The 26,026-nt window shown below is 38.2% G+C and overlaps 1 protein-coding gene across 1 annotated transcript in view; it reads left to right on the top strand.

Annotated features, from left to right (window-relative positions):
• Positions 1-777: 777 nt before the first annotated feature.
• LOC129754021 (glutamate--cysteine ligase-like) overlaps positions 778-26,026 on the top strand; it is a 26,544-nt gene continuing 1,295 nt past the window's right edge. The window contains exons 1-4 of the mRNA XM_055749877.1: positions 778-1,631; positions 17,834-18,185; positions 18,252-18,996; positions 25,988-26,023. Coding sequence (XP_055605852.1) covers positions 17,924-18,185; positions 18,252-18,996; positions 25,988-26,023 — 1,043 coding nt within the window. The 5' untranslated portion in view covers positions 778-1,631; positions 17,834-17,923. The remainder of the gene's footprint in view (positions 1,632-17,833; positions 18,186-18,251; positions 18,997-25,987; positions 26,024-26,026) is intronic.

The following is a 26,026-nucleotide window of genomic DNA, read 5'->3' as shown; positions in this document are numbered from 1 at the left end:
TGTTCGAGCTTGTACGTCTGTTCTCTGTGGTTCAACTTGTAGAAATCGGTTCAGTAGTTCTTAACATATAATGTGCAAGATCTGGCGTTCCAATTTTTTCTGCGCCTGGGCCTATCTCTTGAACCAAACACACGTTATGTCTTTGAGTGTTTTTTAGTTCTTCTGGAATAAAATGTTTTAACATTAGCGGTTTTTATATTCGAAATATATATACTAATACGAATTTTAACAAAATTACATTGCATTTTGTAGGAGAGAGCGGGGAACCGGATGCCTCGTTTAGGAAACACCGAACTTTTCACATTACAGCACCTAACCAGAAATATCCAAAGTTCACATTAGGCTGAATAAACGGTACTCGATTGACCCACAGTAACGGTTCCGACTTTCCGCAGAGTTTTTCGGAACCACCACAGCCGCGCGTTAAACTGTCGGTCGAACAGACACTTCTCTGGATGGTTTGGATTTATACCGACAGTCAACAATCCCTCCGCCCGACGTACGAGATAGGGAGAAGCCGGTAACGCTGAAATAACAAAAAACCAACAATCTCCTCAACTGTGCGGGGAGAGTGAGCAAAATAATCCGCACTCAATGTGGTTTGGTTGCCGCCGTAAATGTTTGCCGTACTCGTACATATTCGAAAAAACATGTGCTCGTCGAGTACGGATCTGCTGAGCCCGGTCGTTCGTCGGTACACCTTATGCTTGCCTTGCCTGGGAGAGCTGCTGTTACGTCCATGTCTGGTCGGCCGGTCTGGTATCAGTCAGCTAGCTAGCCAGCCAGCAACTACACAATTGAGGATTCTCTCGTCCAGCCAGCCCGGTCTCTTTAAAGTTGCTTCCATTGATTGCCTTCGCTCGCTACTACTAATTTCACAACGTTGGTGACTGTCACGTAGTGCAGTACGCGCCTGTGCTTGTCGTATCGGAACTTTTTTTTTCTACACAGTGTGCACGAGTTGTGTTTTCTCCAGTCCAAGCCTGGCCGTCAATTTGTTGTTTAGCTGAAGATTCATTCGCTCCCAACACGAGGGCTCGAAAATTGTCCTTAGCTGTATAATCATTTTGGGATACTTTTGCAACTTTGCAACTTGGTACGTACAGGAGGAGATAAGATAGTGATACCACCAGCCGTGTAAACTGAAAGTCACTTCCATCGGGCGAGGGTTTATGATAAGTCGAAACACAACAGGCATTGAGCTTGCGGAGATATCGGTGTTCCGGGGAAGAAGGTGTACAGCAACCATCATCATCGATCAAGTGACGACATCATTGGTACAGAGTCGGTTACTGTATTGTGCTGAAGGTCTCCTGCCGAGCCGTGGTTTGTGATCCAGTTCCTCCAGTGACAGTGCAAAATTGTTCTAGATTCCTGATTACGCAGCAAATGCTGTAGTGGCCCGAATCGGTGACGTAAGCCTGATAGGCTGTGTGTACATGCACCACACAAAAGAGCCATTGCTGGGAGATAAATAAGCAGTGTTCCGGAGAGTGGCCCACCTTCAGTGTTCAACAGCTCCTGCTGGCTAGCGGAACGATCAGTGAAACGCTCTCAACACAATCGCTTAGCTGAGTTTTGTCTTGTTCCAAAGAAAAACCAAACAATATCGAGCCGACCGTGTACTTTTGGTAAGTTCCTTCTACACCGATCAGGTTTAACTTTATCGAATAAGTAGGTGGTTTTCTCACAGTACAACCTCCCCAGTTTTCGGAAGCAAAACTCGTTTCCGATGACCTTCCTTGATAGCACGGTACAGTAATATACGCAGCACACTAGAGGTGAAATTTCACTCCACAGTATCTTTCAGTGATGTAATAATACTAAAATGCTAAAATCGCAGATAAATAACACGGTTGTAAAGCCGTTCAATCAATCTAAAGAATATAATTCTCCGTAAAATTTATACACATTATTATACACTCAACATTCTGTTGAACGCGTACAGATTGTACGTAGGTACACAGATAATGTACTTGGGCCGTTTTACCTAGTAGTCGAAACACCATGTCGTAGTTTATCGATGTTGGTCATCGGTAAACACTAAACCTTTTATCAAGCGGCGCGGGAACTTGAGCAGTGGCGTCGATAGCCACTTTACGAATTGAAATATTTTGAAATTTAACTAGCGTTTTGATACAAAAATTGGTGATACCCTAATGATGCTATCGGAAAAAATTCTGCACCGTATTATGCTATCATTTTGTTATTGATGCCTCAGTTAGGTTTCACTTGCTATCAAAGAGAAATAATTAATACCTCAATGGCGCCTAGTTTTGTGTTTCGCCTGGAATACAACTTCAAAAATGGTTCACATTGTTGATGATATCTCATTTTGGTTGCAGATTGCAATCGTTGAAGGCATCAAAGTCTGCTCGGGATGCTCCATTTTGCATCTCACATGTCTTAGAATTTCGTATCGTAAATTTGTGACAAATCATCGGCAAAGAAATGACACCATTCGAAACGAATGAAGGTCAGTAGTGTGGTCCAAAAAAGAAGTAGATATGTTTCCGAATTCAAATCTAAGGGGGCCAAAGGAAATCGGAATTTGAATGTTGATACCAAATGACTTAATACACGGATAGTTGTAAAGTGTCACTAGCCAGCAGATCGTGGCCTAGTGGATAGCATACTTGTCTTCTAAGCCAACGTTCATGAGATCGAATCCCGGTCGTGACATAACCTGGCACACATAGTATGATGAAGGTTGGCGGTTATAGCATTAGTGAAATGCTAGCCGTGTATACCTTGGAATTGTACGCCTCAATAATGCAGCACATGCATGTGGATGGATCTTTTCAAGGGAACTTAGATTGCACTTGGAGATCCTACCTTGATATGTGTGTGCTCGTAGTGCTACCGGTAAACAACTGCAGCTTCAACCAATAGTGCAGGGGTGTCAAGTAGCATAGCAAAGTAAAAATAGTAACGCGGGGTAATACCACAATAGATCAACTTAATGGTCGCAGTGGACTCTCTCCCCAACAGGAAAAAAAAAGTGTCACTAATAAATACAAAAACTTGAAAATGCATATGCAATGTCGAGATATGGTGATATCTGAGATATCAGTGATATCTAGAAGCGACCATGAGGTAAAAAAGTAGGGTAAAATAGATGCTTTCAAGTGGAATAAGGGTAAAATTAGTGACTACATCAAGTAGAAAACTAACTGAAAAATTACTTCAAAAACTAAAATAAAACGATTTAAGATTATTCGGTTTATTGAAAAACGTTTTTTGAAAGGCTCCTAACCACACTAATAAAAAAGCAACATATTGGACAAAAGAGGAACATTTAAGCATACCTTATAGTGTATACACTAGACTGCCCCAAATTTGTATGGGAAATTTAAAACCTGTGAAATGTTATGCGCTGCAGGCTGAAATTGATAATAGTCCTAGTACAAGATCTCATGCCAAATTTGGGCCAGATAGGATCACGGGAAGGAGTCGCTCAACGAGCCTGAAGTTTGTATGGGATTTCGAGACATTTTGTTCGGAAGAAACATGAAAAACCAGTTTTTCATCAATAACTTTGGTTCCCGTGGGCCGATTTCTTTCAAAAACGGGTTTTCTTAAAGCCTAAGTTATGACAAATATTTCATCCGAAGACTGCATTTCGATTAGAGTTAAGATAAGAAAGTTATTAGGCTTCAAAAATGGGCAAACTTTTTTAAGGATGGTATTCATCACTGTTAATGAGTCGAGGCAGTCGAACATATTGACGCCTCATTAACAGTGCTGAATACCACCGTTAAAAAAGTTTGCCCATTTTTGAAGCTTAATAACTTTTTTATCTTAACTCTAATCGAAATGCATTCTTCGGATGTAATATTTGTCATACTTAGAAAAACCGTTTTTGAAAGAAACCGGCCGACGGAAACCAAAGTTATTGATGAAAAACTGGTTTTTCATGTTTCTCCTGAACAAAATGTCTCGAAATCCCATACAAACTTCAGGCTCGTTGAGCGACCCCTTCCCGTGATCCGATCTGGCCCAAATTTGGCATGAGATCTTGTACTAGGACTAGGATCAATTTCAGCCTGCAGCGCATAACTTTTTCAATAGTCGGGTCATTTGGGGCACTCTAGTATACACCCAAATCAGATATTTTTCAAAGTCACTAAATGAGTTGAAAAAGTCTAAAATTAAAAGTTAACAATTTGAAATGACAAAAAGTTGACAGAAGATTGACAATGACTCAAAAAAGTTTATCGAAAAACTGACAAAAGATGCAAGATGATATCACAAAAAAAAGCTCGAAAATTTTAGGAGATTAATCTTTCATATAGAATTTTATTTTTCAAATTTAAAACTAACTCGAAAAAGATACCTACAAAAATGAAACATTTTTGAAATGATTCACTGCAGACCTTACTGCATGATTCACATTAAATCATTTAAAAGATCTACAGACTCCGTTCGATTTTGGCAACATTCGATATTGGGAACATCCGAGCAAAACCGTTCGTTTTTGGCAACATCCAAAAAAGAAGATTTTTTAATACTGTTTTATTTTTTATTTTCATTCCAAATTAATCAAAATTTATTCAAACTGTAATATTAGCATGACATTTTTTTAAATTACGAGCGTGTGTGTACTAGAAAAAAATGGGTTCAAAAAGGTAGGAATTTTTATATAGTACTAGCTGACCCGGTGTGCTTTGCTACACCTTCCAAAAATCATTGAAATTTGTGGTACCTACCTAGTTATTTAACTTTTCATTTATTTGCAATTCAACTTTAAAATGCTTTGCTTCATAAGTTTATTACTTATTTCAAAATATTTTATTTATTTGGAATCTTCGATTTCCTGTTTAATGTGAAAAGGCTCTCAAACTCTCAAAGAAACATTTTTTGTAACAAAATAACGTCATGGGACACTTATTTTACCTATTCGTTCTTGAATTATTATTCAAATTGTAAGAGTGATCCCATTCCCTATTTCTATATCCCTAATGAAAGGAAAGGGGGTCTCATAACATCAGAAAAACATTTCTTGTATACAAATAAGATCCCATGTTATTTTGGCTCCATTCTCGATAAGTTCTCGAGTTATTCAAAAAATAGGTGACTTTCTGTCAAGTATCTGGCACAAGAAGGGCATCTCAAACCATCGAAAAAATATTGCCCGTAAAAAAATATGCTCCTATGAAAATTTGGTTCCATTTTCTTGATAAGTTATCGAGATATTTAAAAAAAATTGTATGAGGGACTCTCTTCCCACTTTTTATCGTTCCACTGAATGGAGGGAGGGAAAAACATTTCTTGTGCTCGAATTCCCTCTCATGCCAAATTTGGTTTCGTTTTCTTTATTAGTTGTCGAGTTATGCCATACATTTTTGTATCGGACCCTCTTTCTACCTATCCCCTACCTGGTAGGAGGGAGTCAAGATCAAACATTCCGTATATTCAAATACACTCCCATGCCCAATTCTGTTTCATTTGCTCGATTATGATTGTATGATTGTTCCCATGTCATATTTGGTTCCATTTCTTAAATATATTCTTGGTTTATGCAAAACAATCGTATGTGAGCTCCCGTCTTCCCTAACTGTATCCCCAACTGAAGGAGAAAGTCTCGAATAAGCAAATAACTATTTTACGTATCCAAAAGCTTTCCCATGCCAAAGTTGTTTCCATTTGAAGCACCCTTCTCTCCTTCCTATCGCCTCACTGTAAGGAGGCAGTAGGGCAAACATTCACAGAAATATTCCTTGTGCTCAAATACCCTCCCAAGCCGAAATTCGTTCCATTTTCTGGGTAAGGATCCGAGTGATGTTAAAAATTGTAAGGGAGCACCAAATTGTAAGGGTTCTTCAAATATCATAGAAATATTTCTCGTAATCAATTATCGTCCTACGCCAAATTTGGTTCCATTTGCTTAATAAATTTTCCAGTAATGCTGAAAATTGTAAAGGAGCCCCTCCTCACTTTCAATCTTCTCACTGGACGGAGGGAGGGGTACTAAATATTTATAGAAATATTTATCGTACTCAAATACCCTTCCAGGTCAAATTTGGTTTCATTTGCTCGAATAGTTTTCAAGTTATGTAATAAAAAAGAGTTAAAGGCCCCTCCCCTCCTTCATGAATCTCCACTGAAGGAAGAGAGGGGTCTGAAATTATCATAGAATTTTTTCTCGTATTCCACTACCGTCCCATGCCAAATTTGGTTTCATTTGCATGATTAGTTTTCCAGATATGTAAAAAAATGTAAGGTATGCACCCTTCCCCCTTCCTTTCTTCCCACTGGATGGAGGGAGGGGTACCAAACCATCAAAGAAACATTCTTCGTACCGAAATACACTCTTATGTCAAATTTCGTTCCATTTGCATGATCAGTTCTCGAGTTATGAAGACTTATCACTTTCATTTATATGACCCCCTCCCCCCTTCCAGGAAGAGGGAGGGGTCCCAAACTATTATAGGAACCTTCCCCTGCCTCCAATACCCCCATCTGCCAAGTTTCACGCAAATCGGCTCAGTAGTTTTCGAGTTTATAGGGAACAGACAGAGAGACAGACAGACAGACAGAAATTCATATTTATATATATAGATTCATATATATAGATTCATAAATGATTTAACACGACAATTTCTTTAAAAAAATCACAGATCCAAGAAACGCCTAAGAAATTTCTCGGAATACTGTAGGATATATATCAGTAAACCCCTAAAAAGGTTACTGAAAGTTATCGAACAAAAAGGTTTTGAAATCTTAAATTGATATCTTTGTTTATGTGTCTAGAAATAAGCGAACTTAGAAATGAAATATCTGATAATTTCGATTCAATTGAGTCACTTTCTTTTCACAAGTTTACCTTCTTTCCAATACAACCAAGAGCATTGATAGCATGGAATGTTTCCTGTCATGCGATTAAGTACGCTGTACAGATTTTGATTGATATTTTTTAAACTATTTTGAGAATTTTATTTTAACAAATTCAAGCTTTAAAAGTAATAAAACTTCAAGTCTTGGTTAAACATGCTATAAAATTGTCAAGAGGATGCCGCTGTCTACATGTGGCGAACACGTCTACTCCGGACGTATGCCCGTCCGGAGTATACGTGTTCACCACATGTAGACTTCGGACCAACCAGATTTCATTGTATAGGTTAAGGTAGTGCCACCTCTATCCCGGTACTACTTCTCCTAAATAATGAAATGTTGCGGGGTAAAGTATGGTGTACGTTAATAAGTTTTCCTCGCAAAAATGCTCTTTCGCTCTTTTCAACATCTGTAAATTTTCTCCTCACTTCTCTATCCATCTTTATCAATTTTAATTTCTGATATTCTTTCTTCAAGAATATACATTTCACCGATATGCCGAAAAATAAAATTTACAAAATTAATTAACGGTGGTTAACTTATCTTAAAGATGTCAATATAACTTTTGGATTTCTTAGTTTGAATTGCAAAACTATGTTAAGATAAGTAAGGTTCATTGATTTTTCCGATTTCCTTACTTAAAACGAACGTATTTCGAACACCATGATCGCATGCGTGGCTCAGTAGGCCATCTATTTTGCCAAGAGGTCAAAAGAATGACAGAATGGGATTAACAGCAATCACAATGAACAAAACTGATGCTCTCACTTTAAACATCAATAGCGGCGCCGGCCACGTCCTAGTAGTCAATTAATAGATTGGAAGAGATAGAAAAGGATGAAAGATCAGTATTACGCTTAAAGACCAGCGAAATAATTTTGGTCGGAGGTTTCGAATAAAGTACATGATCGGGAGACACTTTTGACTATCACTATTCTCTTTTACGGCGTATCTGGCTTTCGTTCGAACGGATACTTTCGAACGAATTCGAAAAGGGTATTCTTGTTTTCGTACGAATGTGATACGTTCGATTCTGGGGTTGCCTGATTGACTTCGAAATTTTCAGGCAGCCCTGCATGGCAGCAACCAGTGTGAAAATGTCAGTTTGAGATGTAAACATTGTAGCCGAAATATGTTTATTTTTTGAGTTTCGACGAAATTTATTCGTTGATATCGGTCTGAGATAAGGAATATTCAGGCAGCACAATCCAAGAGGTGGGTAGTGAATCTAGGTCGTGCTCATCCCGTTAGGCTCGGAAAAACAAACAGCAGCAATCGCCGGGGCCGCTTCTGACAATCATACCATCGTCAGCAGCCGTAACGGACGCCTTCCAATAAGCTGTACCATAGATGATCAAGCGCAAGTGTCTCCGGTTCCGAGCAGGTGTCCTTGTTGCCAGAGGGTAGTGAAGATGAACCGCTAAAGCTTCTGCTGCTCTAAAAATCCCCCACCGAGAGGGAGGAATTGTAAGACGACGACCAGTCGGAACACTTAAAATTTGAAACCTTTTGAATAAAAATTGATTTATACAACTCTTAAGGTGCCTAAACAATAGATATGCAAATTTGTGAATTAATTCTGTTATTTTGAACCAATTTTAAATTTTATCATTCTAAGCCACTCAACTTTAAGAACGCCTTAATGAGCCTCAGCATAAGATTTGCGTTTGTTAGCCAAATAAAACGATCGAATAAAATTTTATCCGAAAATTATCGCAATATTTTGTTTTGAATCAGCCTGTAATAAAATTGGTTGTGTGTTCTGATTTTTTTGTCTTATTTCCTAACAAATTACAATTCTCTGATTTTTTTGGCTCTTTTTACGCATGCCGTTCGCAGCATCAGACTCGCGTTTGCCAGTTCAAAGAAAAAATACGTTCGATCGAAAACGGGAATGCAACGTTTTGTTCGTTCGAACGATGTTCGAAAGATCGAACGGTTTTCATTCGTTCGAACGGTTTTCATTCGTTCGAACGAAAACAAGAATACGAAAATTCAAAACTTTCGAACGAATGTCATTCGATCGAAAACGAGAATAAGGGTGTTTATTTTGATCGAAAATAACCGAAAATTCACCTGTTCAATTCTCCTGCACCTCTGTAGTTTCTTGTAGAAATGCTTGTTTGTTAAAAAGCGAATTTGCACATAATGCATTTTTTCATTTACACTCTCCCTAATTTTGATCAATTATGCAATGAGTCTTTTGAGTATTTGATTCAATTAAAATGCCTATCATTATACAGGTATTCTATTTATAACAAACAAAAAACTGATTTTGGCTCATGAAAACTTTAAAATGTAAAGTATAAACAATAATATGAAACAGACCTCATAAAGCAAGGAAAAAATCAATTTTGCAATGCCATTAACAAAACTATATAGGTATTACATTTCATAACATCGTTCGAACCATAGTTTTCAATTGATGACTCCAATACAATTAACTGGTTTTAGAAAACATGAGCTAACCTACCAGAGAATCACTAGATCAATCATAATGCACAACATGGAGCCGTGATATACTATTTAAAAAAATCCACTATAGAGATCACTCATCAAAATCATTTCCAATTATTCTGAAATATTTGATTTGACTTTTATGAAAGTCCTATACAAACCGAAATCTCTTCGAGATCTGGGGCGGGATTATGGAACTCGAAACAATCGGGTTTCGTTCGATTCGACCGATTTTGGCATTACCGATCTTGAACGAGCTCGATACGTAAAACGATTCTAATTCGATTCGAGTTGAAACTCGAAACGAGTGTCTCGAATCGAATAGGATTCATGTGACGGATTCTTACCGTAGACGAAGCTACGAAATTAATAACGCTCGAAAACTTTAAATTTGAGTTTCTTTATAAATCTTGCAACATTTTACCCACATTTCCCCCATAGCATTTTCATTCAGATTCTATTGAACTTACGGCATCCTCCATGAAGGCGCTGCAGCGCACTGAGTGGCCACGAAGCTTTTCCTCCTCCGCCTTGGTGTGGGCAAACCTCCTCTCGCCGCCTCCGGCATCATGCCCCAAAGGATTTTTCCGATGCCTCCGCTGGTACGCCGACCACAGATGCAGTCGAGTAGTGCTGTTGATGATGAATGGCCCAATGCCACAGTTGATTCGATGATGGCAGGTGCAGTCGAAGATTGCAGTCGAAACTGCCGATGATGATACGTGGCCAAATGCCACAGTTGATTCGGCGACCACCGATGCAATCGGAAAGTGCAGTCGCAACTGCCGATGATAATACGTGGCCAAATGGTACCGTTGATGCGACGACCGCAGATGCAGTCGATGAGTAGAGCCGAGACTGCCGATGTTAGTGGATGGCCAAAGGCCACAGTTGATTCCACGACCGCCGGTGCAGCCGAAAGTGCAGTCGAAGCTGCCGATGATGATAAGTGACCAAATGCCACAGTGGATTGTAGCGACCGCAGATGCAATCGAAAAGTGCAATTGAAACTGCTAAAGATGATAATACGTGGCCAAATGCCACAGTTGATTCGGCGACCATCGATGCAATCGAAAAGTGCAGTCGCAACGGCCGATGATAGTAAGTGGCCAAATGCCACAGTGGATTACACCACTGCAGGTGCAGCCAAAAAAATGTAGTCGCAACTGCCGGTTATAGTAGATGGCCCAAGGCCACAGTTGATTCCAGGATCGCAGGTGCAGCCGTAAAGCGCAGTCGAAGCTGCAGATGACAATAAGTGGCCAGATGCCACAGTTGATTGCACCGCTGCAGGTGCAGCCGAAAGAGGCAGTCGAGACTGTCGGTGAAGTCGAATGGCTAATTGCCACAATAGATGCTACGCCTACGGGAGCCTTAGAAACAAAGTGTCTCTACGAGGATGCTGTGTGGCTCAAAGCCACCTTTGATGTTGCACCGCGAGTGCGTTCTAGCCGAGAGAAGGCAGGCAGTTGTAGCCGAGACTCCCGGTGATGTTAAATGGCTAATTGCCACCTTTGAAGTTGCCAGCGCGGGCACGTTGTGGCCGAGACGAGGCTGGCAGTTGCAGCCGAGAGTTCCGGAGATGCTGAATGGCTAAATGCCACCTTTCCTCCGGCAAAAGTTGCAGGAATCGATGGAAACCTCGTATCCGAGGCGAAGGTGCTTGATGGTGGATAAAAGAAGGCCGCCTCTGTTGAACATAAGGCGTTTGTTAGAGGAAAAGGTTGCAGGCTTTTTTTCCGAAAGTGGCGTCTTACCTGAGCGACCCTTTTGTTCTTTTTGCTTTTCCGAAGCTTTACGCTTCCCTCTCGCGCAAATTCACCCTTTTAGGTGGGCGGGAGAACACCTAGAGGCCGTGGTAGACTCGTTTTAGTTTTTTAAAAAAGATTAGTTAACAAGGTGTCTCACCTTTCAGTGGGGCTCTGCCCTCTAATCTTCCTCGAGCACGTGCCGCGTGGCTGGTAGGCGCCTTGTCGGAGCTAAAGCGAAACATACGATTTCTCGTCAGTTTTTATGGCACTTTGCCGCTCGGATTCAAACATACCTTTTCCTTTTAGTTTGTGCTGCAGAGCTGTCGTAGTTCCTACACGATTTTCTCGGAATTTTCCGGGAATTTTCACTGCCGCGCTGCACTTCGCTCTCGTAGCGATCGTTTTTTATTCGCACCCGGACGGAAATGAAAATGACATTTCCCGGGTTTTACACTTCACGCTAAACTTAGTGTACTCGTGTATTTCACACGCCGTGTATTTTGTCGTTTGTTTGGGTAAATTTTAACGACACGCTATGATTTATCAACATGGGGATGGGTTTTTTGGTTGCCAAATTATCGTATCATATTATTTAGGACTAGAAACATCAAATGAAATTTAAATTGTAACATTCATGATTTCGGATTCCCTAATAATCTGTGGACTAAAATTTGAGACTGGAAAGAGAAATAGCAAAAATTATTCTTAAATTGTAATTTTTTTATCATGGTGCCTTATCAGCTTTTGCGCTGAAGATCCGCAACGTTGAAGCAAATGTCAGAATAGTACAAACCCGTTTTCGACGCTCTCGATCATTTTATTCGTAAGTATCAGAATCATTTAATGAAACACCTACCTAATGCTAATCGAGTTATCAAAAATTCGACTTTAAGCCTCTTATAACAAATTATTCAAATATTTTCGGGTATTACTTAGTTCATGGATTTGGAATACCCGAAATCAAAAGATCAATCGGACTTCCAAGATTCCGTAAATGCGATTGACAGTTTAAAATAATGTAAAGTGGAACGAGCTCATCAAGAAATCCATCTGTTGCTTGAGTGCCATGAATGCCATGAATCTAACTCCGTTGATCGAAAACTTGAGGGCTACACTATGATTTACTGCATTCTCGATATCTTCTTAATCCGATAACAAGTAGAAATATTCTTCAAAACGAATCTTGAAATCCAGTTTAATTTTCGCAGCAACTGACAAACACGTTTTTTTTTCGCCGATTACTGTGATCCAATCTCATTTTTAAGGGAAATATTTATCATTTAAATCCACCAAATCAACCAATGTGGTACAAAGAAGGTGATGAACAAACACGCGCACTATGGGCGATGGAATCGAAAAGTTATTCTTTCCCCTTAAGAAAAACCCGTAAGATCTGTCAAAAGTTGGGTGAAATTTTATCTGCATCCCGCTTGCACTAATGGAAAACCATCACCCAAATTCGGTAGCGCTTCCATCGCCTATTACAGAGCTCGTTATTCAAAAAGTAAAATGGTAAAAGAAGCCTACTTCACTTGCCAGGATGTTTATGTATCCTAGGCGAGAATCGTAAACAGCAGTTGGCGATGATTTTTTTTCTAGTTTTCGCTGGTACAGCGTTGATGGTTGCTTGTTTGAAAAATCAACTGACGTCACGAATTGTCTTTGTTAGAATGTTTACAAAAAAAAAAAAACTCTTACTACACTTACTTACACTTAGCACGGGATTTCCATCGCCACCTGAGATATGTATACAGGTTGGTCTTTAACCACTTTTGGAAGTATTTTTTAATATTTTCTAATAATAAAAAAATAGCATGACTTTTCACAGTTCACTCTTTTTGAAAACTTGTCAAAACGTCTTATTTTTAGTTTGTTGTTGGTGTTTTCGTGGTCCGCATTATATTTCAAATTATTTTTTTTTTCTCAATAAAATTAAGAACATTTTCGCTTTGAAAATCTGTTTAAGTTAGTTCACGTACCGAAAACTTTTGTCCAGTAGTGAACATACTCCACTTTTTACCGGAAATGTTGTCTGAATTCCACATTCTTCAGGTTCATCAGATTACAGTTGATCGTTTTTGCTACATTGTGACTTTATCATTTTATTGTAACCGGAGATGTTGCTTTAGTTGTGCCCCCTCTCAGGCGTCAATGTGCGGCATACCAGAGCGGCTTTCCTTCGGATGGCAAGGCCAGAATGGTTAGCGCAGCAGTGCGTCTCAAAGTCAGAAGAAACCCCCCTTTTCGATTACGAGGTAGTAACCGCAGAAGTAGGTATAGACACCATCCTACTAACAGTTGCATTACAGAATATAGACCGACATCAGTCTAAGTGGTGTTTATCATTGCGGTGCTGTAGCGTCGTAACCCCATCGCTGTTGTGGTAGTGGTATGTAAACAAAATGTAAGGAGGTTCTTGATTCACGTTTGATTTCTATGGTTTTCCGAGTGGCCTAAACAAACTACATACCTTCCAACTTACTCAACTCGGTCCCGGTGGCGGCGTTAAATTGTGCCGGTGTACTCATGTGAAGGAGTTCGGTACCTACCACAAATAACGTCACGTGATAAAATTCTATATTTCTTCAAAGCAGCCGGGAACGAAATGTGAAGAAATTAAACATCATTAGGTATGATATCATACCGCCCATATGGGGTGGCGTCATTCATTGATGTTGATGATGACTATGACGGTGTACAAATTATACAAATTTAGACAAACATACCGGGGAAAAATGTGAAAGTCATCATTACTGGTTCATTACCGCAGATAGAGAGACATTAGGTAAATAGGAGATATAAATCAGTTTTCCTCTGAGTAAATATTATTTTCAATATTGTGGAAACTTCTTCGATACCATATAGGTACTTGTGACATTCGAGGTCGATAGCATATCAGATAAACCCTATGAGAGTAATTGCATATTGAATTGAAGCTAAAAGTGTTGAAATAGCTTCAGTTTTCATTGAAGGATAGCCCTTGAAATTTGGAACAGGTGTTTTTTTTCTCGTTTGTTTCCACTAATGGTTCAGTTTTTTTTATCAGTACTTATTTGTCGAGTGTAACGATGGGAATAATATAAGTCACCTTAAATTTTTTATAAAAGTTTCCATTCTGTTCATAACTTTTTTTCAATTGGGCTCAAAAATCTATGCAATCTAGATTTGTTGAATATTATCGAAGAAATTACTCGTACCATCAGGGTAAAAGACTCGTGTAGTGACTCTCGGCTCATATCTAAAGAATCCGATATAAGTCATGAAACATTTGAAGCAATCAGAGTCAAGTCCACACTAAGCGATTTGAACTACAAGCAATTTGACTACAAAACTCATTTAAAATGTTCCTCTTTGTCCAACATATGTATTTCTATTAGTAGGGCCAAGAGCCTTTTAAATAACTTTTTTTTTTTTCGAAAAGCAAAATTGTCTTGAAACCGTTCTAAAGGAATTTTTGAAATCACTGTTGAGTTAGTTTTCGATCTGATCTGGTCACTATTTTCACCCGAATTTTACTTAAAAGTATCTATTTGGACCAACTTTTTTGCCTCATGGTCGCTTCTTGCCCTGAGATAGGATTTGTTGTCTTCCAAAATTTACCCTTAATTAGTCATGGGGAATTTTTGTATTCTGGAGTCTGTTGTTTGTGACGGCGGCGGCAGTAATAAATTCCTTGGAGAAAAGGCAACATACGCCTTGTTAGTCTAAGTTATTTTTACAATTTGTTTCAGATCATTTGAGAGATTTTTAGGAAGTAAAGAAACATGTGACTTACGTTTAGTATCTCAATCTCCTTGCTATTCTCGCACTCCAATAACGTCCCTTCCACGTGAGATGGCGAATTAATCATGAAGCTATATAGAGACTGATTGGACTTCCTGGCACTGTCTGTAGCTATTGTATCTATACATTTTAAACAAATTTCACATTAATTAAGATTAATTTTATGATTTATGAAAACGATACGATTGCTATGATCAGTTCAAATCCTACAGACTCATGAATTCAAAAACTATCAGATTGCTATGATTAGTTTAAATCCTACAGACTTATCTAACGGCAAGAAACAAGGTGCTTCACTCCGTTGGTTGTGACAGAATCTTTTCCTACAATCTCATATTCACAGATTTTAGAATCTGATAAAGTTATGTAAATCGTATTATTTTCAAAATCATGATGAATTGGTATTTCAAACATTAAAGATAAGTTTAGATATTCAAACAATGCCTAACAACGAGTGTTCAAAATTACCCCGTATTTTGAAAAGCATGGGCAATTATGAACACTCCTCTATGAATCAGTGAGATAAATGTTTTGCAAAAATTTATATTACACTTGAAGAAGCATTTATCACTGACTGTAAAACGCCTTAAAACATCATTTTTACTAAATTTACTGTGAAGAGGAAGTTTTATGATTGAACGCCCTCAGAGACGTGATTTTTCGAGCTGTAAAAATACATTTGGTATCTGTAACATATCAAAAAATGATAGAATGTCACATGAGGTTGATTGTTTGAAAAGTCCTGTTTAAACACATGACATGATTCACAAAACCCATTACCCATTACTTCGAGTAATTACGAGGAGAGGCCAGAGTGGCAATGGATGTATGGTTAAAATTTCATGATCGAATTTTGAAAACCAACCATAAATATTTTTTGGGTTGGCACAAAAAAACTTACCTGGGCAAATTTTCAGCTCAATCAGACTTGATTGAGGGGTGCCTCAAAGCGCTCAAAACTCCGATGTTTTTTGCCCTCACAAATCACCTAACGGGAGGAATGACTTTTCGACGAAAATGATCTTTTTTTCAACTCCGCACTTAAATGTTCATACATATATTAAAAATTTCTTAAAAATATTAAAATTCTATCGACTGGATGGGTAATGAATAAATTGATTTTCGGCGAATTCAGTCACGTGACTGAAATCGCCGAAAATCAATTTATTCATTTCTTAAAAATTTCAGCTTTCACGTGTGATTATTATAATTTTCTGCCATTTTCTGGGTCGTAGCGTTCAAAGTCCCGAACGTATGCCGTGACAGGCGCGAGTCCAGACAAGCTGCTCTTGATCTGGCACACAACGGGTATAAAAAGTCGTGGGGCCTCAAATCCTAGGGTTGCCAGCAGCTTGCCAGATTGTAAACCTTTCAAATGTGTAGGTTTGGCAAAAATTATAAATGTACTGATTTTGAACTTGATGTCTTTTATTTGGGTCGTCATGTAGAACTTTCGTTTATTCGTATAATTCCTTGACAAGTTTCGATAATCCTTAGAAAATCCGTAGAGATTGCTGAAAATCCGTTGATTTCGAACATTGATCCGTAGATCCGTAGAAGTGCTCAAAATCCGTAGATCTGTCGATCAGGTAATAAGTACTAACGGGAAGAGTGACTCTCTACGTCATTCTAGTCAGTGTAGGATGACGCCTTCTTCGGGAATCATCCGAGAAGTTGCGTTAAGTCCCGAATGGGTGCTGGCTGCGACAGGCGCGACCCGAGTCTAGGATAAGCTGCTCTCGATCGGCACACGACGGGGAAAATGTTGCGATTCTCGAATCCTGGGGATAAGAGGCCAGACCTTGAGTCTTCAGAGGGAGAGATTTGTATGGTTAACCCCGAGTCTTCACGACAAGAGGTCGGATCTCGAGTCGTAAGAGAAAATATTAGGCCGTCAGTCTACAAGAGGAGGTGTTTACTTTCAGTAATTACGAGGAGAGGCCAGATCTCGAGTCGTTAGAGGAGAGATCGGGTCTAGAGCAATCATGTCAACCTTCCAGATTTTGTCTGGATCTTCCAGACTTTTTGAACTTTTGCTAGACATTTTTTACAGACTTACAGACTTCCAGACTTTTGCATTTCTTCCAGACATTCCCAGACTAGAGTTTCGACGAGAATTTTTGACAAAACAGTCAAAATACGATTTTTTTTTGTTGCAAAATGGTAGGGAATGATTCGAAATAGTTATTGACGAGTGAGGAATGCCAAGAAGATGGTTGTAAAACAAGAAGTTAAGCCGCCGTCACTACCACAATTGTCTGAGGCATTGATAGCGTATAGAATGGATGATTATCATCAAGTAATGAGTATTATTCCCTAGACTGCAATATTACGTTATAGGTTGTCACCTATGAAGTTCGCCATCCAGACTTTCCAAATATTTTTTCAAAATCTTCCAAATATTTCTGGAAAACAGTTGGCATCACTGGTCTAGATTCATGCAGAGGAAAGGTCGGATCTCGAGTCGTTAGAGAAGAGATCAGGCCTGGAGTCGCCAAGAGGAGAGATTTCAAAGGGAACCTTGCGAGTCATTGCGAGGAAATTTCAGTGAATTTAACAATTTTTCAATACTATAATCTTTCTTGAAACACCAGGTGCATTTTGAAGAATTTCAATCTTTTCTTGCTTGAGCAAAGTTTCTAAGCCTGGTAGTTTTATTCGCCAGTGCTAACTTAATTTGTCTAATAATTTCTGAGCTTACAAAAGTATTATGAAATTAAAAAAACATTTTACTCATTCATTCAAAATAAATGCATATTTTTCATTCTCGGTAATCTACCAAACATTTTTATTTCCACCTCAAAATTGTTTTGCTTCCCACCGGGCAGCTATCTGCCTAATCATCAAAATTTATCTGTTCGATCAATCAAGCGAACTGGTTCCGCGACATCGAAACCCCACCATTGACCTCAACTTAATCAATGTAATGCATCGGAATTCGAAAACAACACTAACTGGCATTGACTGCTCACACCGTTTTTCTTTCGTTGGCCTATCATATTTCACAGAGTGTATCAGCAAAACGGTGGCAAACAGCAAGAAATAAAAAAAAGGTATTAAAAAATCCGCCACCGCCATCCAACGACGACGACGACGATATGGGTCTACTGAGCGAGGGAAGTCCACTGAGCTGGGACGAGACGAAGGCCCTGGCTCAACATGTCCGCGAGCACGGCATCGAGCAGTTTATCAACCTGTACGCCCGGCTCAAGGATCGCCAGGGGGACATGCTGAAGTGGGGCGACGAGGTCGAGTACATCATCGTGCGCTTCGACGATGCAAATCGGGCAACGCAGGTGTCGCTCCGGGCCCGGGACATACTGGCCGTGCTCAACGAGAAGGAAGCCGCTGATCCTAATGGTAATTGGGCATAGTTTTTATTGGATTTACAGCATGAATTTATTATCTGTTTTTTTTTCGTCTCAGGAGTGAAATCTCTATGGCGCCCGGAATATGGAGCCTACATGATCGAAGGCACTCCGGGAAAACCGTACGGTGGCCTGTTGGCCCATTTCAATGTGGTCGAGGCTAACATGCGATACCGGAGAATGGAGGTAACGGAAATGTTACCGGCTGGCGAACGTGTCATGTCGATAACCAATTTTCCCCGGCTAGGATGTCCGAATTTTACCTACCCTTCGGCCAAACCCACACCCGAAGATGAAACGTGTGCTGCGCGGTCCCTGTTTTTCCCCGATGACGCAATCTTTCCGGGCCATCCTCGCTTCAAGACACTCACCCGGAACATTCGCCAGAGAAGGGGTGAAAAGGTTTCGATCAATCTACCCATTTTCCGGGACAAGAACACCGTCATTCCGGTGGAGGGTAGCCTGCCGGACAAGCCAGACTACGTTCACATGGACGCCATGGGTTTCGGAATGGGGTGCTGCTGTCTGCAGTTGACCTTCCAGGCGTGTAACATCAACGAGGCACGTACCCTGTACGATCAGCTGACTCCGATGTGTCCGATCATGTTGGCCCTGACGGCAGCCAGCCCGGCCTATCGCGGCTACCTGACCGATGTAGACTGTCGATGGAACGTGATTTCGGCCTCGGTCGATTGTCGCACCAAGGAGGAGCGGGGCGAAGCTCCCCTGAAAAATGATCGCTTCCGGATTTACAAATCGCGCTATGATTCGATCGATTCGTACCTCTCCCCGGCAGGCGATAAGTGAGTATTGATTTTCTTCTTTTATCTGAATCTAGATTTTTAATCTAAGTTTGAAATCTGAATCCGAATCTAAGAATTTAACCTTGAATCTTAGGGTGGTACTGAAATTTGAGATATAAAAGCAATAATTGAAATTATGTCAATAGAAAATCTCTGGAGCCACTTTTATTTATGTTTTAAGATTCAGATTTTAAACCAGAATCTGAAATCTGATTCTGATCCCGAATTTTAGAAATAAAAGACTAACAAAAATTTTGTCAGTAAAAATATCTTGAGCCACTAGAATTTATGTTTTTATATTGAGATCCAGATTCCAACCTTGAAATTTAAGACCTGAAATCTTAATCTGACATTTCAAATCGAACTCTAAAATCTGTGATCTGAATCTGAAGTGGAAATTTTGGCTAATATTTTAATATTTATCTAATAATCGTGTATCCAACTTTTAAATTCCGATTCTGATTTACGATTTTTGTTTGAATAAATTATGTTAAAGTGGCTCCAGAGAGTTTTTTTCAATATTTTAATATTTCTTCACATTTCTCAGATTACAAATTTAAATTTCATGTTCAGAACGCAGATTCCAATTAGATCAAGATTTCATATTCTCTCAGTTTTTTTTTAAAGTTTATTCCTAATTTTTATCGTGAATTCCCATTTCATTGATAAAGTATAAAAACAGTGGCTCCAGAGAGAGTTTTCCTTTTAAAACTTATAATCCGAGTTAAAATAAGCATTTTTTTTATTTATTATATAAAAATCGGTTGAGAAACAAGAGAGTTGCACTTTTTTTTTATGGATATTTAGTTGAAAATTTTTTGAAAACTAACTTCTTTAGAACTTTAGCTAAAGTTTCATCATTTTCTGATGATTTTCACCAAACAGTCCGACTGTTAACAAAAATAAAAGCAAATTTGTTTCGACCATAACTAAGTTGTCTTACAAATTATTAAAGATCGGATTGGCTAATTTGAAAGCACTAACTAATGAAATAGTAATTAAAAGTAGAAATCTTGAAATCATATGATTTATGTTATCACAACTTCATACTCAATTAAAAACTTATGTTCTAATTTTGGTTAACGTTCTGAGGATAATCATTTGTGATATATTTTTGAGCTAAACCTTCCAAATTAAGTGCAACTTACCAGCTTGCAAAAGCCCAACCGATCTGCAATAACTTGTAAGACAACTAAGTTATGGTCAAAACAAATTTGCATTTTTTTAAGCGGTCGGACTATTTGGTGAAAATTATCAGAAAATGATGAAACTTTGGTTAAAGTTTTAAAGAAGTTACTTTTCAAAATATTTCAACTAAATACCCATAAAGCAAGTTCAACTCATTAGCTTGCAAATAAGCTTACCAGATCAACAATACGTTTTTAGATAACTTTTGGCCGTTACACCATATCCCAAACTTTTGGACGATGACTTAAGTAGCTATTTTAAATATTTGAAGTACATTGCAAATTTTCGCAAAAAATTAAAAAAATGTATTTTAATAAGAATGAAAAAAGGATTCGAATGCCACTCGAATTTTGGAATTTGATCCACCCCACCCTGAGATGATCCGGTTTGAATTTTAAGTTCGGTTTTTGAAAAATGTCCTAACTTTAAGCTAAATTTCATCATATGAACTCAATTTTAACATTTTGTCAAATAAATACAAAGTGTTAAGTTTTATATTTCGCATCAATCATAGTAATCCATGCATTCGTTCGTATGTTGCTCATTGTTTGTATTCGGTCTCATAGCTCTCTTCTTCCTCGACCAGTGACCAGTCAAGACGTTTTTAGTGTGAACATATTTAGTGGTCCTTCGAAACGGATTTTGGTAATTGATTAATATTAAAATTTCTTTGAAAAGTTTCAGGTTGTTTCAGGTAAATGATTTGGTTGCAATATTGGATTGCAAAAAACGAACAACTGTTGGCATTGGGCCGATTATGGTGAAAGCCTTTGATATTGGGTCAAAGCATGAAAAATCGATTCCTCACTCGACATTGGGCCGAAAGAAACTTTGATATTGGGTCAAAGCATGAAAATACTTGTTCGACATTGGGTCGAAAACTTTGATATTGGGTCGAAGTATAAAAAACCTTTTCCATATTCGACATTGCGTCGATAAAATTTGATAGTGGATCAAATTATGAATCTTTCAACACATATCGATAAATCTGATATTGGATCAAGGTTTAAAAACACGCTAGTTTACGACATTGGGTCGATTCTTGTAAACATGGATTTTGTCAATGTTTTCACACATGGATTTTCAATGGCTGATGTTGGGTAAGCTAGGATTTTACAATATGTTTTGGACTGTACAGTCGTGTCGTGTACCAGTATGGCGATGATGTGGTCCTGGTCAGCAGTTTGAACATTAATGTGGCGTTGAACTCCGGCATAGGTGGTGAAAAGATAAATAGAAGCTAAATGGACGAAACACGTGCTACAAAATTCATCCGAAAGGAGTTTTCTTGTGATAACTTAAAAAAAAAATCTTAGAACGGAATCAAAGCAATCTTCGCCGTTGACCTGCAATTTATTACCTACAGACGTGTAAAGCTAATTTGAGAATTATTATGTATTCGTTATGTTGCCAAATAGAAAACAAACCTACACATGAAAAGTGGTTAAAAATTGTTCGTAGAACAGTTTGCAAATTTTACGGTCCTGTACTGTAATTACCTTAATATATTTTTGATGTTTTAGTTTAGTGCAATGAATGCGTGCTGGAGGAGTTTTTTGTCACCTATTTTGGAAGGTTTGCAGTTTGTACCATAACGTTTTTTCACAAAACAGGTAGCCCAGACAATTCGAATCACAACTGTGTCATAATGTGCTTCTTCGTTCACTTATTGAGGCTTTCAGCACCAGTTGGGTGTCCATTTCCAATAGGCGTAGCCAGAAAGCGCTAATATATTGTCAATGCAGTAAAAATCCGAAATTTACGACCTGGTGATTAGTAACCTTACCAACCAGCGACAATGTAAAATGTCATATCAATTGCATCAATTGCTTTTGCACGGTACATTAGTAATAGTAAGCCGTTGGGCAAACAAAAGTGACAACTTCATGCAAAATGAATACGATTCGAAGCAAGAAAGCTGTAATTTGTTATAATTTATGAAAACTATTAAACAAATTTAAAGTAGGCAGAACATTTGTTCACTTGTCTGTGGATTTGTTTTCTGATTTCGACAACGGTCAATTAATAAAAATGAAGATTTTTTTAAAGGATACGACCGTTGCTAGTGGAAGAGAACAAATATTGTTAAAGTTTCTTTCTAAATTTCGCAACGATAGCTCGTCCTCCGGGGCCTCCGGGTACAAAATTCTATAAGACAAATCCCAATACGTCAATCAAAGATCAGGAGGAACCGTTTAAAGTGACTTACAAAAAATGATGGCTTTTTTAATTTTGTCCGGTATTTAATCAAATATTCACATCGATTTCAGTTGTTAACCAATGATTCGAAATTTGAGCAAAAAGTGCATTCGTTTTTGGGAAAAAACTACATTTTAGTTGAATTTTGATTTTGCCGCATATAAAAACCTCTTATCTGTGCCCAACAGATCTCTTGTATGTGTGTGTAGCAAGAGCCTTTTCGGCAACCCTTTCTTTTGTTTGCTTCCGTAACTTTGAAGATTTCTGGCCAACATACAATGTCGTCAGTGAATGTCGCCGTCGCTGATTTGACGAAAATTCCGGTTTGGGTATTCAGCGACAATATCATGCCAGATTTGTATGTCGATGATGTCGTAGTTCAGAAATAAGTTACCCTTCTTGTTGCCGGACAGCAGTTTTAAACTATTCCAACAATCGAGCATTCAAATTCAAGTTGCAGGCATGGATGTTCAACGAATTTTCTTGAGAGATACACACGCTAACTTTTGGCTACCCCTTAACGAATACTTTTGACCCGTTATTCAATAAGACTGGGAGAACTCCTTTTTAAGGATAAAGTCGCTGTACCCTTTAAGGGGTACTCAGCCTCATAACGCTTGTAGCGGGTCAAAATTACCCCTTATTTCAAACGCTCATACCGGATGAAAATTACCCCTTATTTAGGACGCTTTCGTATGGTGGAAATTTCAGGAGCTTCTTTTGAAAAATATGTTTGCTGGGAAATAAATCACTACAAATTATCATGTTCCATTATAGTTTATTAAAAAATAAAAATAAATAAATTCATTCACCATTTTTTATTTACCATTCATGTTTCCGGTTTCACTCATCGGCTTACAAATTTTTACCTCCCTCGTCCGGAACTGTGCAGTTCTGAAATAATAACATGAATAATTAAAATCTCACAAAGAAAGCAAAATAAATATACTATAATTTACTTACAATCTTCCCCATCAATGGCTGGACAAATAATAACGCTTTCAATGTAACGACTAAATCTACCCCTTTGAAGCTGACTCGAGCTTTTTGAAATAAGGGGTAATATTGACCCGAGAAAATGACCCGTTATTTGACAGATGGTGGAGGTTCTCAATAACGGGTCAATTTTACGCCTTTAAGGGGTAGCCAAAAGTTAGCGTGCACACAGGTTTCAGGCGTTTGTTGAACGGCAGCACAGATTAACTAAGGGATGAAGACAAGGTCGAATAGCGTGATGCTTCACGAAGCTTAGTATCGTAAAAACGATCGCTTGGAGTGCCTTCGGGCTCGACGACATATGTCTTGTTGTTTTGGAAGGGATAATGGTGATGGAATTTCCTTCAACAATAAAAATGTATGGAGTTGAGCTCGCTGCCTGTTAGATAGATCCTTGACAAACAATAAGCAAAAGAAAAACGAGGGCGATAATATTCAAAAAAATGGATCAGTCTCCAATAGTTATTGACTGGATTTGAGATTGGAAAGTATGGCCGGATAAGTTCCATGATGAGGATCCCAAGATGTTATAGATTGAAAGAATCCATACTTTGATTCAAAAGAAGCCTGCTAAACGCAATGAAGATGCAACGTCAATGGAACTGTGGCATCCAAGTACAAACATAATCCGACAAAACGGGTATTTGCACGGAAATTTTTAAATTGCCCTTATTCCATTTTATAAACCTAAAAATATGCAACATTTTCTAACATGGTGATTTATAATCATGAGATTTTTAGAATTTTCCTTGGAGTTATGAAGATCTTCTAAGCTTCAGAGTAAACTGACTTTACAAACTAAATGCCTGATGCCAGAGATTTATGTTGAACGATAAATAAGATGAAATCAATCAGTTTTTTTGTGAATTGTTTCAATTGATTCAACTATCATTCATTCATACAATAAATATATTATGGAGAATAAATGAAATTTCTTATACACCTGAATCTATTTTAAGCAGTACTGTATAAATCACTCTACATAAAATCCTTCCTAATAAACAGGGATGAATGCACATAGGAGGTCACAAAAGCGAGTTTTTTTTGTTATCAGTGGCGATTTATTATTCTCGCTCAACTCAACTTTTATACTTATTATATACCACCATATTATAGAACAATATGTTGATGTTAAATCGCTAATTTTTGGTGACATTGAAGAACACGCTATCGAGAAGAAGAATATTCATAGATGAATAGAAAAACCTGGCATCACTTCAGGTCCGTATCATCAAACGGCGTTACATGATTAATTATGTCACATATTTTCGTCAAAACCAAATAGACAAAAGGTTATTGGAAATCAAAAAGTCCAAAACTTATGGGGCATTCATTCTGAAATATAGTTTGCGATAAATAGTAAATGAGTTTGTGCTTGAATGAATCTTAAGATTATCGTAATCCTTATCATTTGTAAACATAGTCCTAATTCAGTCAAAAAAAACTGCAAGCTCTCTAAACAAATGCTGCTTCCACAACTAGACTAAGCAAACATCAAGGCAAGATAGACATGCATTTATTCCACTAACGAAAGAGAAAAAAAAGAAACACGACAGCTCGGATCAACTCTAGAAAATTTAATTGATACGACACAGAATTATATGAAGTGCTTGCTTGACCTTCTCTACTCCACTATAGTTTCGTATGGGTCTGCCCGATCGACGATAGACTCAAATCTTTTTATTGGAGAGCGAGATTTAAAACGGTTGAAATCACAGATCATTATGAATTGCAGTAGGGATTGCAATACATCGGAGTGCGGACCAGAAAGTCAAGGCTACTTGATTGAATTTACTCTGGATAGTTTTCCAAAAAATGATTGAAACAGCCTTATTGAACTACAATAATAACAAGCTTAACCTTTTTTTTCAAATAAGCATATCCTACCTCTGCCTCTCAACACAAGAATATAATTTATTCAATCCAGCTTGAACATGAAATTTTACGTCTGAACATTGGCTATGCAGCGACACTTTGTAGATTTTTGACCAGTAAAAGCTTACAAAGCCAGCTTAAATAAAATAAATCAAAGAGTAATCAAACGACTCATTCCGGCGGGGGGAGTATGTTAAGTTTTATATTTCGCATCAATCATAGTAATCCATGCATTCGTTCGTATGTTGCTCATTGTTTGTATTCGGTCTCATAGCTCTCTTCTTCCTCGACCAGTGACCAGTCAAGACGTTTTTAGTGTGAACACAAAGAATGTTTTGCTCATGATCTCTTGAATGAGATCGAAAGAATTTCAATATGTAATAAGATGGCTGAAATATGACCGTTCAAAATTTTCATGTTTTTGAGGGGGTGATCCCGAACTTTTGGCCGGCAGTGTCGGTATGTTTAGTGTTAATTCAAAGAGAACTAAAAGAGTGGTTCCGAGAATTTTTTTTTCTGAATTTTTATTTGTTTCACAGAATGTCATGCTTATTCAAACTAATGAATTGCTGAAGAATCTGACATTTATTCTCATATGAAAAATGTTAATATCCTTTTGATTTGAAAAATATGTACAGTGGCTCCAGAGAATGGTTTAGGAATTTTCTACATAACTATTTTATTTATCCTAATAACGATGCGGTTGACCTCACAAATTGCTTTTCAATTCCAGATACAACGATGTGCCTTTGGTAATGGATGAAGCGCTGTA

This window comes from Uranotaenia lowii, chromosome 3 (assembly GCF_029784155.1).
Source record: "Uranotaenia lowii strain MFRU-FL chromosome 3, ASM2978415v1, whole genome shotgun sequence".
In the NCBI taxonomy this organism is placed as follows: Eukaryota; Metazoa; Arthropoda; class Insecta; order Diptera; family Culicidae; genus Uranotaenia; species Uranotaenia lowii.
The sequence above is the reverse complement of the archived record's forward strand: the minus strand, read 5'-3'. Positions and strand labels throughout refer to the sequence as shown.